This window comes from Paramacrobiotus metropolitanus, unplaced genomic scaffold (assembly GCF_019649055.1).
Source record: "Paramacrobiotus metropolitanus isolate TYO unplaced genomic scaffold, Prichtersi_v1.0 Parri_scaffold0000038, whole genome shotgun sequence".
NCBI classification, from domain to species: Eukaryota; Metazoa; Tardigrada; class Eutardigrada; order Parachela; family Macrobiotidae; genus Paramacrobiotus; species Paramacrobiotus metropolitanus.
Window position 1 is genome coordinate 636,582 of NW_026570258.1, and position 12,521 is coordinate 649,102.

Sequence of the window (12,521 nt, forward strand, 5' to 3'; positions counted from 1 at the left end):
TTAAAAAGCAATACACGGAAGTGTTTCCGCCGACCATTTCTTTGCTTGGGAAATTCAAAGTTTCCAGACATGAAAGAGTATAACAACTTCATACCTAACCAGCTTAAATCAGCTGGAGTAGCTACATGATTTGTTAGCCTGTTTGTCCCCCTCTTGGGGACAGGAGAACAAAGAGGCATCCGAAAAGATTATGTTTAGACCCTAAGATCAGCCCATCAAATGTTTTAGTACGATGGGTATGCTAGGAAACTGCTTTTTACTTCTATAGCCGTGTGATTAGTTTTCTGAGTTTATCGTCTCCTGGTTTCTCAGATGCTTTTGGTTCTTTTAAGACAACTGAGAAAGCGCAAGTTTTTCTTAGGTTTATAGGTTTTAGTAGATTTTTTAAGTTTTATTTCTAGGCACTCGTATTTCAGTCTTTTTAAATTTCTTTGGTTTTATTATCCTAGAATGTTTTCTGAGGCTTCTTAGGTTTTCTAGGTTTCTTAGGTTTCTTAGGATTCTTAGGTTTTTTTGTCTTATGGTGCTCTTTTTAAGCGAGTTTCCTAATTTACTGTTCGCATTTCTGATTTATAACTGTATGGTCGTGTTGTAACCATGCAGGAACTAGGAATTTTTGGGTTTAGCCCTGTTTAGCTTCTGCTTCGATATCTCGAAAAGTTTTCAGTTTCCTCACTGGGGACCAAGATTTTTAGATTCAGGAGTAAAATTCACGTATAAACTCAAAAAATTAGGTCAGTAGGTCGCGCCCGGTGGCTGGTATAATACTAGTATATCTTGATGAGGGTTAACGGGAACAGCATTCATGAGCTAAGAGTCTGAGACAAACGTGATCTACAACCTGTAAACAGATTTGTAAATAACTAATCTCGACTCTGGAGGTGATTTTCAAAGACCTGCATTATATTAACTGAATTAATAAGATATTCATTAAAAGGGAAGTTTCGATTGAATGTAGGCGAAATGGGTGGATTGGGAGTGCTTCAGCCAAAATGTTATGTAACAGAAGTGATGATGTATGAACTAAACAGGGGCCTAAGAAGCTTGGGCAATCTAAAGAATCGAAGTAAGCGTTAGCCCGCTACTATTGCCAGTACAGGTGACACTCCCGGTAATCACCGTAATTGAGATGACTTAGGCCTTGTCCCGAATTCGAAGCGAATCTCATTATGGTACGGTTGCTCAACCGCACGAGGTGGCTGTATGCAGTGGCCACGCCTACAGATACGGTACGCGAAGCCACCTCGCGAGGTGGAGTTGCTGTATCGCAACGAGATTTGAATTCGGGACGAGGCCTTAGTATGGCAAAGGGCCGATAAAGTTTTGTAAAGTTTCACAAACAATTCGGCATATGAATGTTTGTGTTGATTGTGCATTACAACTGGGACGTATTTCGCATTTCTGGCAACTGCCAGATTTTATCGTTTGCCAGACCCAGTAGTGGCAGATACCACTGCCAGTGGCAACTGCCATTGGCAGGTGCCACTGCCACCTTTTATCCCCTGCCTTGATCCTTTTAAAAAAAATAATGTGTGGACAGTTGCGATGTGCCCCTTAAAAACGCCCGGGTGATAACATTTTCTCGCAGCGCAATCTCGCATCGATAAGTATTTCTGCGAAACCTTTTTTCCGTTTAATACGTCCCACTACGCACAAAGTGGGATGATGTGTGCCAGGAACAGTACATGGTAGATAATATAAACACCTGCTTAAAGGCTACTTTTTTCTCGTGACGATTACTTCACAAAGTCTGTTGAAAACAGCTTTCGATTAAGGAGCATCGTTGCAAAGAATGATCAAGAAAGAAGACAAACTGAATTCGTGGTAGAAGATTTAGTTGTTATGTACGCATATAAAATACCATAATTTATTAGTAAGACCGTGGTTACTTTATTAGGATAATGCGACTGTCGAGGTTGGGGAGCGATGGTTCTAGTATTCAGGCTGTTAAGCTAGTTGACTGGATACGAATCGAATTTACCGAGTGTTGATCGTGGATCGTAACATTGCAGCTTGCCAGCTACACGGTATAACCAAGCTCAACAGCAGCTCCAGTTCTTGAACTACAGGCTTAAGCCAGGATTCAAGATTACTAGGCAATATTCGCTTCACACATTCCTCAATTGAACAGCAGTAGAGAGTAATAGAACGGTCCAGCCTGCAAGGTCATTTTTCGATGCGATATTTTCACGAACAGCTCTCGGCTTTGAGGCATTTGTGGACTAGTTTTTACTTAAAACGACGCGGAGACAACCGCAACCGTGGTCTTCTATGCCAAACATAAGGGAGGCAAATTAAGGAGCCCGTTAGTGTCCAGTTTCCAGCGAAGACCTTTTCAAAAGCAACATTTTCTGGGTAACTAGCGTCTTACAGTGCACATAAAAGCTACGTCTCAAATTGAATGGGATACATATTGGTTCTATTTAGAACACCATAGCCTGCATTTAAAAAAGTTTTGATCCGTCTTTTGAACACTTTTCAGTTACACTCAACACTATCGGAATACGGACGAGCCCAAAGGCTGGGTCGTTCATCATGGTGTCGCATTGTTGTGTTATGCGCATAACTTAGTACTTTTAAAGTATTTCTCGTTTTTCGTGTAATAATCGTGACTGCGCTGCAAGTCAGTAGCGGTCAAAGCAACGGTAATGTGGATTATTATATGTAGTTCGAAGCAAATAATAACAATGTACGAGCTACCATATTTTTGTCTGCCGCTTGAGCCAGGAAAGCTTATTGAACCGGAAATCCATAATCCACAAGCCTTTCAGCCGTAGTCAACGTTCAAGCATCCTGTGACGCATGGCAACATGTGCCAGTGCAATGTTATATTAATTCCTTGTTACATTTGTTAGTTTACGTATTTAGTTGCGTAAGTATTAAAGAGCACGACGCTCCACGTCGTGACACATCCCCACGGAATGCTAATCCACTGTTACTCTGTTTCACCTTATTATTTACACAGTCAACGGGACAAACCCCGAAGGAATTCTTTTGACGATCTATTGTCATGTGGCAGTATTTCAGCACACTTTAAGCAGAAGTTCAGCATACTTCAGGTGCACGCACAGCGCACACCCACACTATATAACACCTATTCTTTCACTGTAAAGTGGATGGCACCTTGACTTTCCTTTTGACACTCTCGCTGTATCTACAACGTGTAACACTTGAGCTGTTTAAGTTAAATAGGAGTAGAACAGCCTTCCCAGGCGAGTTGTGACACTTCAGCAAAATTTCAGGCAAACTTACAGTTTGTTACAGGATTTCATAGTGTCAAAGCCTGAGGAATAACTACGATGGAATTTAAAACAGAAATGACCGAAACCGGCAGGTTGAAAAATTACGAGAGTAAGTGCCGGGGTTGCTTGTTAAAATGCATAAGCGTTTACTCGGCCATTCTGCGAGTTTGTGGTTTTGGTTGTTTTCCTATCCGGCAGTCGTGTTTAAAGCATCCTGCTAATAACTGCATCTGGTTACGTGTTGCTACCGCCTTCTGGAGAGCCGCGGTCGGGGTTTACTTTGCGCTGATAATTTGTTCGTCTGCCCTTAATACTTATCGTCGAATCTGTGCTTTCTCCGAGCGAAAGTGGGATGTAATAACTCAAAACATTTTAAGCGCTTCTGTTGGAATCTTCGCTCAGGCGGGTATGTCGATAATGTTCTTATATGCCACTTGGAGACACAACGAGGTGATGCACAAAATAGGTCACATCGATCATCTCGGAATCCGATACCTTACCACACGGTACAAAAGGTCATTCTACGCGTGTGCAATTATATTGTCCACACTGCTCGCCGCCATCTTTCTGTGGCGCTTTGTGCCATTAATCAACGGGACATTTATCACCGGCAACGTCACGAAGGATTTCGGAATTCTATGGGCTTTGGCGGGCCTGCAATACAGTCACCCAGCTGTGTTTTTCTGTGCACAGGTGCTTTTTGTATTGTTCAACTTCGTCTATTTGGGATCGATTGCCGCTTACCAAATTATGACCATCATTACCGCGGGAGGCGCTGCGTTGTCCTTCCACGCATTACAGCACTGTTGCAAATCGGCTGTGAAAAAGGGCGACTTAAAAACAGTGAAAACGATATTAAACGACCACGCCCTATTAAGCGATGAAATAGCGGAGCTGGACGGTTTTCTGACATTTCCTCTTTTTATGCAATACACATTCTATGTTTTGTGTTTATTGAGGGGAATTTCGGCACTCAGCGACAGCAGTACAGACATTCGTGCTGAGGTTGACCTTTTCGGCGTGGCTGTTGTTTTAATTACAGTTTTTACCACCTGCTTCGTAATGACTAACACCCAGGTATAATTAAGCGTGACAACTGGTCGATTCGATCATTTAAATTATAATTTTGTGGATTAGATTCAGGCTAAATAAGGTTAGTTACACTTGGTTTCTTCTAGGCGGAATCCGTAGTGGCCCTATTGTTTAAACTCCTCCGCACTGACCTAGATCAGAAGGAGTACTGCTGGTTGTCCTCTTACATTCATAAGATCCAAACGGATCGCGTTGGATTCACCGTGGGAACGTTTTTTCTGATTGATCGAACGTTTGTGCTATCGGTACGACAATATAGGCTGATCTTTCAAACACGCTTTTCGTTGCCAAAATGCTTCATTAGTAATCTTTCGGTATGTCAATGATTTCTTGTCACCCATGATTTTCATTTGCAGCTGACAGGTGCGATTATCACTTACGCGATCATCATTCTGGAAATGAATGGTAAAGAACATCCGGAAACCACGCAGTCTGGAGTTGACTTTGCATGCGAAAAGTGCCTCTATATAATGAATACGTCCAGATTTGTCATTTTATGATGCTGTGGATACTTGGAGGCTAGCCAGTCATCGGACAGAAAACTTAAAGAAGCCAGCAATCCGGTGCCGGCGTAATGCAACAAGTGATTTAATAATATTGCTGATGTACTTATTCTAAATGTAATCTTTAGGGTCAAACTGGTAATATCTTTCCCGTAACGCTTATTCCAAAGTAAAATACAGCACGAATTTGAAGATTTAGTTTCTAATCTGCTAAAGAATGCACACTGTACGAGAGTAATCCGTGAAGAACGTTATAAACCTCCGCATGGGATTTGGATTAGCGCATCATCTCGCATAACAGGGCAGTGGTCTTCTCCTTCGTCGTGGGGATCAGAATTACAGAGCTCTTCACCAACGTTGGAAAGCTCACCCAGTTGCTTGCGCATGACCTTATTAGCACTACCACTGCTTTGATCAGGAGTATGTGAAGGGGTTACGACGAAAGCGAAACTGTATTCCTCACTGGCAGGCGCATAGTAGTAGGTCATATTTTTCTGGAATCATGACATTTTGTAAGCATAACGCATTCACCATCAATAATAATTTTGCATTGACCCTTTTCCCCACAATATAATATTGGTATAAGTTAGTGAAAGATTACCGTGAGGAGTGTTTTGTAACCTTTCTCTCCCCTCCGCATAGCCTGTTCAACGGCACCGAAGAACTCGGGATCGCCTGTCCCATTTTGCTCGAACGCTTTGATGTTAACTGATCCTTGCAAAGCCTACAGTACGAGTCATTAATAGCATCATTTACCAAAGCTGTATAATACTTGTTTTATTTTGCTGGTCGATTCTCAAGGAGCAATCTTCGAACGAAGAACCTTGGGTAATTATGAGCGCAGCTAAACATAAAAGTACGCTACATATTTACCGGCATGTTTTTTGGGAGTTGTGGATGTATGATTGTCTTGCCTTTGCGGTCGATAACGAAAATATACCCGGGAGCCCATTTGTATCGATTAAGAAGCTCTTCGATTTCCGTTAATGTAACATCCACAGCAGCGAAACCCAGTGTTCTAAATAGACAAATTGCGTCGTGCCAAAGTCTAAAATGTACAGGCTTGCGAAAACCATACAATAATCTAAGTAGTTTGCTTGTCCAGATGCACGAAAGCTTATTTAATCATTCAGAGGCTTATGAAGCCTCATACTTGCACTGGAGTGCATACCTAGTCTGAAATCCTCAGAAAATTTGCTTCCCTATAATTTGTTCTATACGTTCAGTATAAGCAAATGAAACTAAAGCTTTACTACAAATCATAGTAAACAAATGGCGTTCGGTTTGTAAACAAATATCGCCTTCTGGTGTTGCAGCGTGGTTTAGCTCTGCCACGAAAATTTATGCGATGTGAAACTCTATATGTACGCCTTTCTCTCAGATGGATTCTGCAATTTCCAATTTCTGCTAAATTAGAACTTATTGTTTCTTACTTATTACAGTATCTTGATGAAAATAAGAACGAAGTTATGATTAAAAGCCGAAAATGCAACAATGGCTTTCCCAAGATGTACCGTATTGAAATGCTGCAGTAAATTCAAGCAATTCTTCGAAATATGTACAAGTATCCGAAAAAACGGACTTGCTCAAGTCGATGTATATGAATAATATGATGTCCGCATATTCGCATGATGACTTACTTTTGTAATTGATTTGGTTATTAGGTAACGTAATATTCAGACGTAAGTTTCGGTTAATCTATTATTGACATAGACTTAAATAATGTACCTCATCGTCATTTTGCTGACAGCCGCCACGGCATATGTTATGGCCACACGTCGATTCCATGGTTTCCGCTCAGGCGGAGTCCACAGCCCTGCCCATTCCACCGTTCGTTGTGACAGGTACACAAAATACGGCTGCATCTGGTTGATCAAATCGTCCGTGGTTGTTAAACTGACCACGGCACCTCCGCTGGAACACGACAAACTCTCGTGTAAAGCCCAATTACTATCTGCTCCAATAAGAAAACTGAAAATCCGCGCCTGTAACACAAGGTTTTTGCATTTTTTTTGCTGTCGGGTGTATGCGATTTTAACTATACGTGTTCGTCTTTTGCATCGTAGCGAACGTGAACTAACTTCGATGAAATGCAATCAAATGCAAAATAGCCATTACGTACCTTAGGTTTAATTAATTTGTTCTGAGAGTCGACCAGGTTTCGGACTGCGGTCTCACTGGACTGTCCTTCGGTTTCGGAAGAATCTGGATAAGAAAATAATGCTTTACTACAAACAACAACAATCCATATCGTCGCTGCAGTATAATAGTAAAGTTTCAGCCTGTGCGGTGCGTTTGGCATCCGCTGCTGTCGTGAGCTTAAAAAGTAAATCACGTCAAACCTTTGAGTAGATGAAGACTTACGTTTTCCATTGCTGACAAAGATGATAATACTTTGACACTGCGTACGCCGAGAAGGCTTCAACAAATCGAATGCTGCTTGAAAACCGCTCCTGCAAACACAACCCAGTGCTATATTACAGTATGTTTAAAAAGCGTATTGATTGTATACTGCAAGCAAATAAGTAAAACGGGGAACACTGACTTGAACAGTCAGTTCACAACATAAAAATATAATTATATGCATTAAAGGAGAACTCAACATTATGATCCAAGACTGAGAACAACGATATTAATAAAGTGTATTATGCACGATTCCATTTGCCGTTTATCGACAACGTTACAAACTTTTAAAGACAAATTTTATCAAACTTAAGTGAATTTAACGGTTGGTGCAGTGCATGTTTCCGTGCATAGCTGGTGCGTTGGTCCGTGCAGCAATGGCTTCGAAAAAATTAATATAAAGATCTTAGTTTTTTTATTTCTCGCTGTTTTGATTTTCATTTTACCGTATTGCTTTTCAAATGCGATAACGACATATACTCTGTACAATGAAGCAATAAAAACAGCCAATGATACTTAAGATTACAACAAAAACAATTTGGATATGCGGTCAGAGTCAGGTACGGTTGTTGTTTTTACTCCCAAGAGAGACCGTCTGTCGGAAAGAATGATAAAAGAGCCGACTAGAACAGTTCACGGCAAAACTTGTTTTTTTTTTGCCAGTTAGATACATATTATACAGCATGGGTGCACTTCATAAAATCTTCATTCATTGGTACAAATGATTTTAATCGTGGACTGCACCCTCGTCATACACGCGCTGACACATACGTCAGGGCTCGCAGGTTAGCGCGTATACTAATTATCTGATCATTTCCTGCTTACCTGAGATCGCTGTTCCCAGTCGCCTGTAGACGGTTGACCGTCTCAACGATGCCCGCTTTATTGGCTGTTGTGGCTGGCACCAAGGACGCGTTATTGCAGCCTGACACTTCAGACACGGCATCTCCCGAACTGAAAATTAGCAGACATGTGCACTAGTATACAATTTCCAATGACAGTCTTCTTCAGGTGCTAGCTGAATACCGTACTCAAGGGTGTCTTTTTGCATACTGTAAATACCACCAATACAAAAAGCCCTTTGAGTACGCCATTGCCTATCTCCAACGTATTAACTGGGTAGTATTTCTATATTATTAAATAATTATTGTACAGATATGTTTAATCCATATTGTCCACTGAAGGCGACCGTAATTTTGAACGAGTTCATAGCCGTAGTTTGTACCATGATGTTCTTACTTTCGTGTCGTCCGGTCTCCTTTTCGTGCACAAATTACATTAAAGTAATCTAGAAGAACCGACAAAAGTTTTTTTAAACGGATGTACAGGAGCACACGAGCACAAAAAACAATACTCGATACGATTTCGATTGTAAATAACCGTACCGCGACTGGTTAAAGCCTCAATAACAGTTGCAGCCACCGATTTAGCAACTGAGAAGTTTTCGTCATTCATGGAAAAGCTGAAATTATGTCAAGGTAACAACATACATTATTGTTACGTCCTTAAAACATTTTGTAAACAACCACAAAATAACGGAATAACGTTTCTTGCCTGCAGTCAATAATGATAACGACATCCTTGGGTCCGCTTGCGACTGAATTGTACCTGCCAAGAGATATTACCACGTGAAATAATAAAAGGGTAGCTGGTTTGTGGCGCTGACAACCACCAACTGGTTTCGCTGCAGTTACATATGGTTGAAAAATGGGAAACATTAAATCGTTACGTTTATGTACATATGTATGTTACAAAGCACAGGCTGCATAGCTATATTCTACATAATTATATACTAACAAACCCAGATTTCGAAGGCAAATGTACAGATATCTACATCTGTATCTGTAGGTACCATCCGGCAAAGTTTACCATGAGAGCAATCTGGGGTCAGCAGCACGTTTGTATTCCGTGACATTTTTAGGACACTCACGGCCGGAGTATAACCGAAGTGGTCCTGTGTTTGTGCTAAAATATTGCCATCTGAAACGACATTAAAAAAAGGTCAGACTTCAGTCGCTTTTACGTGAATTGCGGAAGACATCAGCATGGACAATGATGTTCATCGAACTGAACTCATTATCAAAATCAAAGAAATGGGCCTGCTTAATTTGTCACTGACGAAATGTAACATTATCGCAAAGTACTTTACCCTATGGATTTATCAGCCAGGCTGTTCGGCCGGAATGCTGTCTCGTCCAGTCCAGCGCTGTACTGAATGGCTTCGATTATTGGTTCGCTGTCGTTGGGCAGGCGATCGGGGAGCACGACATAACTACGGTTGCAGTCGGCAACCTTGGGTAACACATGCAAACGATTTAACGAGTTCTGACCATCAGTACAGCAGACACTATCTTCGAACAAGTTTTGTAGCTAAAGTAGTAACGTTATCTTATGTAACGAACCAAATTTTGAACCGGGATTCTACCGTGAGTCTACCAAATACTTTTGTTCGAAGGAATATTTTTAGTTGCTTTTGGGATCTAACCGTTTCATTCGTTTCCACGTTGAATTTCCAAAATAAAGATGACGGCATCTCCGCAATATTTTTATAGCGGATGGTGTTGTTGTCCATTTTCGACATCAGAAACTCGTCATAAAGTGTTGTAGCGCCCGCAGCGATCCGCTGCGTAAGTACTTTAAATAAGTTATTACAAAAATTATATTATTTCTACCGGTGCATTATTCACCCATCCGTGGTACGAACAGTATAAGAACAGATACGAGTATATGCCTATGTTCTGAATTACACAGAAATGCTACTGGACTTCGATCTGGAGTTAACACCCACAGCAATAGCGGTAAACCTACAGTTGGTAACCACCACTTTACAGTCCACTGCATTGCTCTACTAATAGAATATGGTATTTCTGTATTCATTTATTTTTATTGCCATTTTATTGTTAAATATTTAATTATTTGTGGTTTTTTATTATTTTTTTGTTATTCTAGGAAGTAGTATTTATGCAGTACCTAATTAGACTACACTCATTAAAGCACAGAAATATCACATTCAAATAATGCAGTAAATGTATATATGTACTGTATGCACATAAAATTTCATAATGATACGAAGTACTATAACTACCGTCTGTAACCCTCGCAGGACCAAATCAAAGAACATACGGACCTGTGCAGCTCTCTTTCTCCGGACCAGCAAGTCGCTTAAGTTGAATTCCGCCATTTGCATGCGCCATTGCGTGTCCTTGTGTGTTTCGTTGGTGAAAGTCCCTAGAGCCGTTTGCCGTGCACCCCTTACAATTTTCCCATTGGCAATCTGTAATTTCTGGTACATGATGAATTCAGCAGTATAGGCAAACTAGTTGTATACTAGTTACAGTCGAGTGCAGTCGCAATCTCGATGAACTGTTTTTGCTTTTCTAGAGGTTTACAATGACTTGTATAGGAAAAGACTTTTTGTGTACTTAAGCATTTCTGTATACTATTTTCATGTACACCAGCATGTAGAGTATCAAGCAGTACGGGCATAATAACGTTGTATACTTCAACTACAATTTATTTATTTTAAAAGTTACAAACTATAAACTTCGGGGTTTCTCCTCGGTCTGTTGAAATCCTTACATCATTGGGTCGTGACCCCGTTGCCGTGCGATCGATATTATGGAGCTCTGCTAGAGTTGGCAGACTGCAGTAGGCAACTGTGGATATAAATGCTTGTACAGCAGTAATGACCGAAATGTGCATCGTGCCGAAGACTTCCGCGCAACAATAATTCAATTACGCGTGATGAGTAGGAATACGCGTATTATGCAATATTTCAGCTGTTTTGGAAACAGTTAAAATCACGTTTTATAAACAGTAAACTACTTATTTTATCGAGTGCTGCAGGATAAGGGCAAAACAGGCAAAACAGTCCGGCAGGAGCGCTGTGCGCTCTTCGATCATACGAGATAACGCCACTAAAAATTTAATTTCCTTACAGCGAACCTTTATCGGATGAGCCAATCTGGTATTTGTACTTCCAGACTAACCAAGTGCATTGTGCCGTACTTTCTGAAAAATCCCACGGTGATTTGTTCTGTTGATACGTCGATGCAGCAGTTCTTACAACAAAAATTAACAAACGTTATCGGCTGGTACTAATGTTCATCTTGTGGCAAATTTTGCTGTTAACAAACTGATTGCTTTAGTGTCCATAACATTAACATAAAGATAAATTATTATCATGCCAATGTACATGGAAGTACATATTCTATAATATGTAGAACAATGGTTTCACATGGTTTCATAATGGTTTCATAATGGTTTCATATGTAGAATAATGGTTTATGTAGAATAATGGTTAGATTAATGGTAGAATAATATGTAGAATAATGGTCATGGAATAATGGTTAATATGTAGAATAATGGAAGTACATATTCTATAATATGTAGAATAATGGTAGCTCATTTGTCGGGTCTCGGGATATGTCGAAATTTACAATCGTATCCCGAAGCCTAAAGAATTTGCATTGCTTGCATTGCAAAATCTTTGACTCCATAAATATATTTGCAACAAAATTTAAAGCATAGGTATATGTAGGATGTATGCACTTTCCTGCCTCATCCGTGTAATAAGGACCGTTTGGTGAAGGATACGTTTTGCTTAGGCCTTTTTATGAGCGAAAATGAAATACAGATCGGAATCCGAAATACCGGCAGAAAAAGCCTTCTTTACATTTACACAGTCATCTGTGGACTGTGGTTTATACTCACGGAGTTTTCTTGTGTGTCGCGTAGACAGCGCAGGCAAAGTCAACAGATTTACCTGGATCGGTGTAGACTGATGGTTGATCGTTGATTTGACTTTTGTATAAAATATTTTCAAAATGTTATTCTCAAACTTCATTAGGAAGACAAAAACAAACAGCAAGTTTTGAAATGGCGAAATGAATTTGAAAGAATTCTTCGAAATAATTGTTTGTACAAAGTCAAATCACGCTGCCACATCTATCCCCCGGACATCTCGTCGCAGACATTTCGCTGCATGGTAGCTAAAACATACGAGAAACAAAACGAATAAAACACACTGAATCAAATCAACGAAGCCCAAGAACCCTAAGAAATCTTACGAAAATTTAGCAAAATTTGAAAAATATCTGGAAAACCTGTGAAAACGAAGTGCGTCGCATTGTTTGCGGCAAATTGTCGCATGCTTCGAGAGTCCCACCAGCAACACACGTTTCGCGTCGGATTGTCGCAAAGGCAGAATGTCTGAGAACGATATGTCCGAAACCCTACAGATAGTGTCCCAGCGTGACTATGTTACGCTTAGAAAAGTCGC

General features: G+C 40.4%; 1 protein-coding gene across 1 annotated transcript; it reads right to left on the reverse strand.

Moving 5' to 3' along the window:
• Positions 1-4,812: 4,812 nt before the first annotated feature.
• On the reverse strand, positions 4,813-11,175 carry LOC129589980 (voltage-dependent calcium channel subunit alpha-2/delta-3-like). The gene is made up of 15 exons (XM_055484924.1): positions 10,820-11,175; positions 10,368-10,514; positions 9,726-9,863; positions 9,390-9,532; positions 9,110-9,220; positions 8,795-8,848; positions 8,626-8,702; positions 8,480-8,528; positions 8,066-8,194; positions 7,202-7,290; positions 6,960-7,042; positions 6,566-6,822; positions 5,711-5,855; positions 5,439-5,561; positions 4,813-5,331 (listed from the first exon to the last, which is right to left on the reverse strand). The coding sequence occupies exons 1-15, from the start codon at positions 10,940-10,942 to the stop codon at positions 5,089-5,091; spliced, it is 1,911 nt and encodes a 636-aa protein (XP_055340899.1). The 5' UTR covers positions 10,943-11,175; the 3' UTR covers positions 4,813-5,088.
• Positions 11,176-12,521: the final 1,346 nt, after the last annotated feature.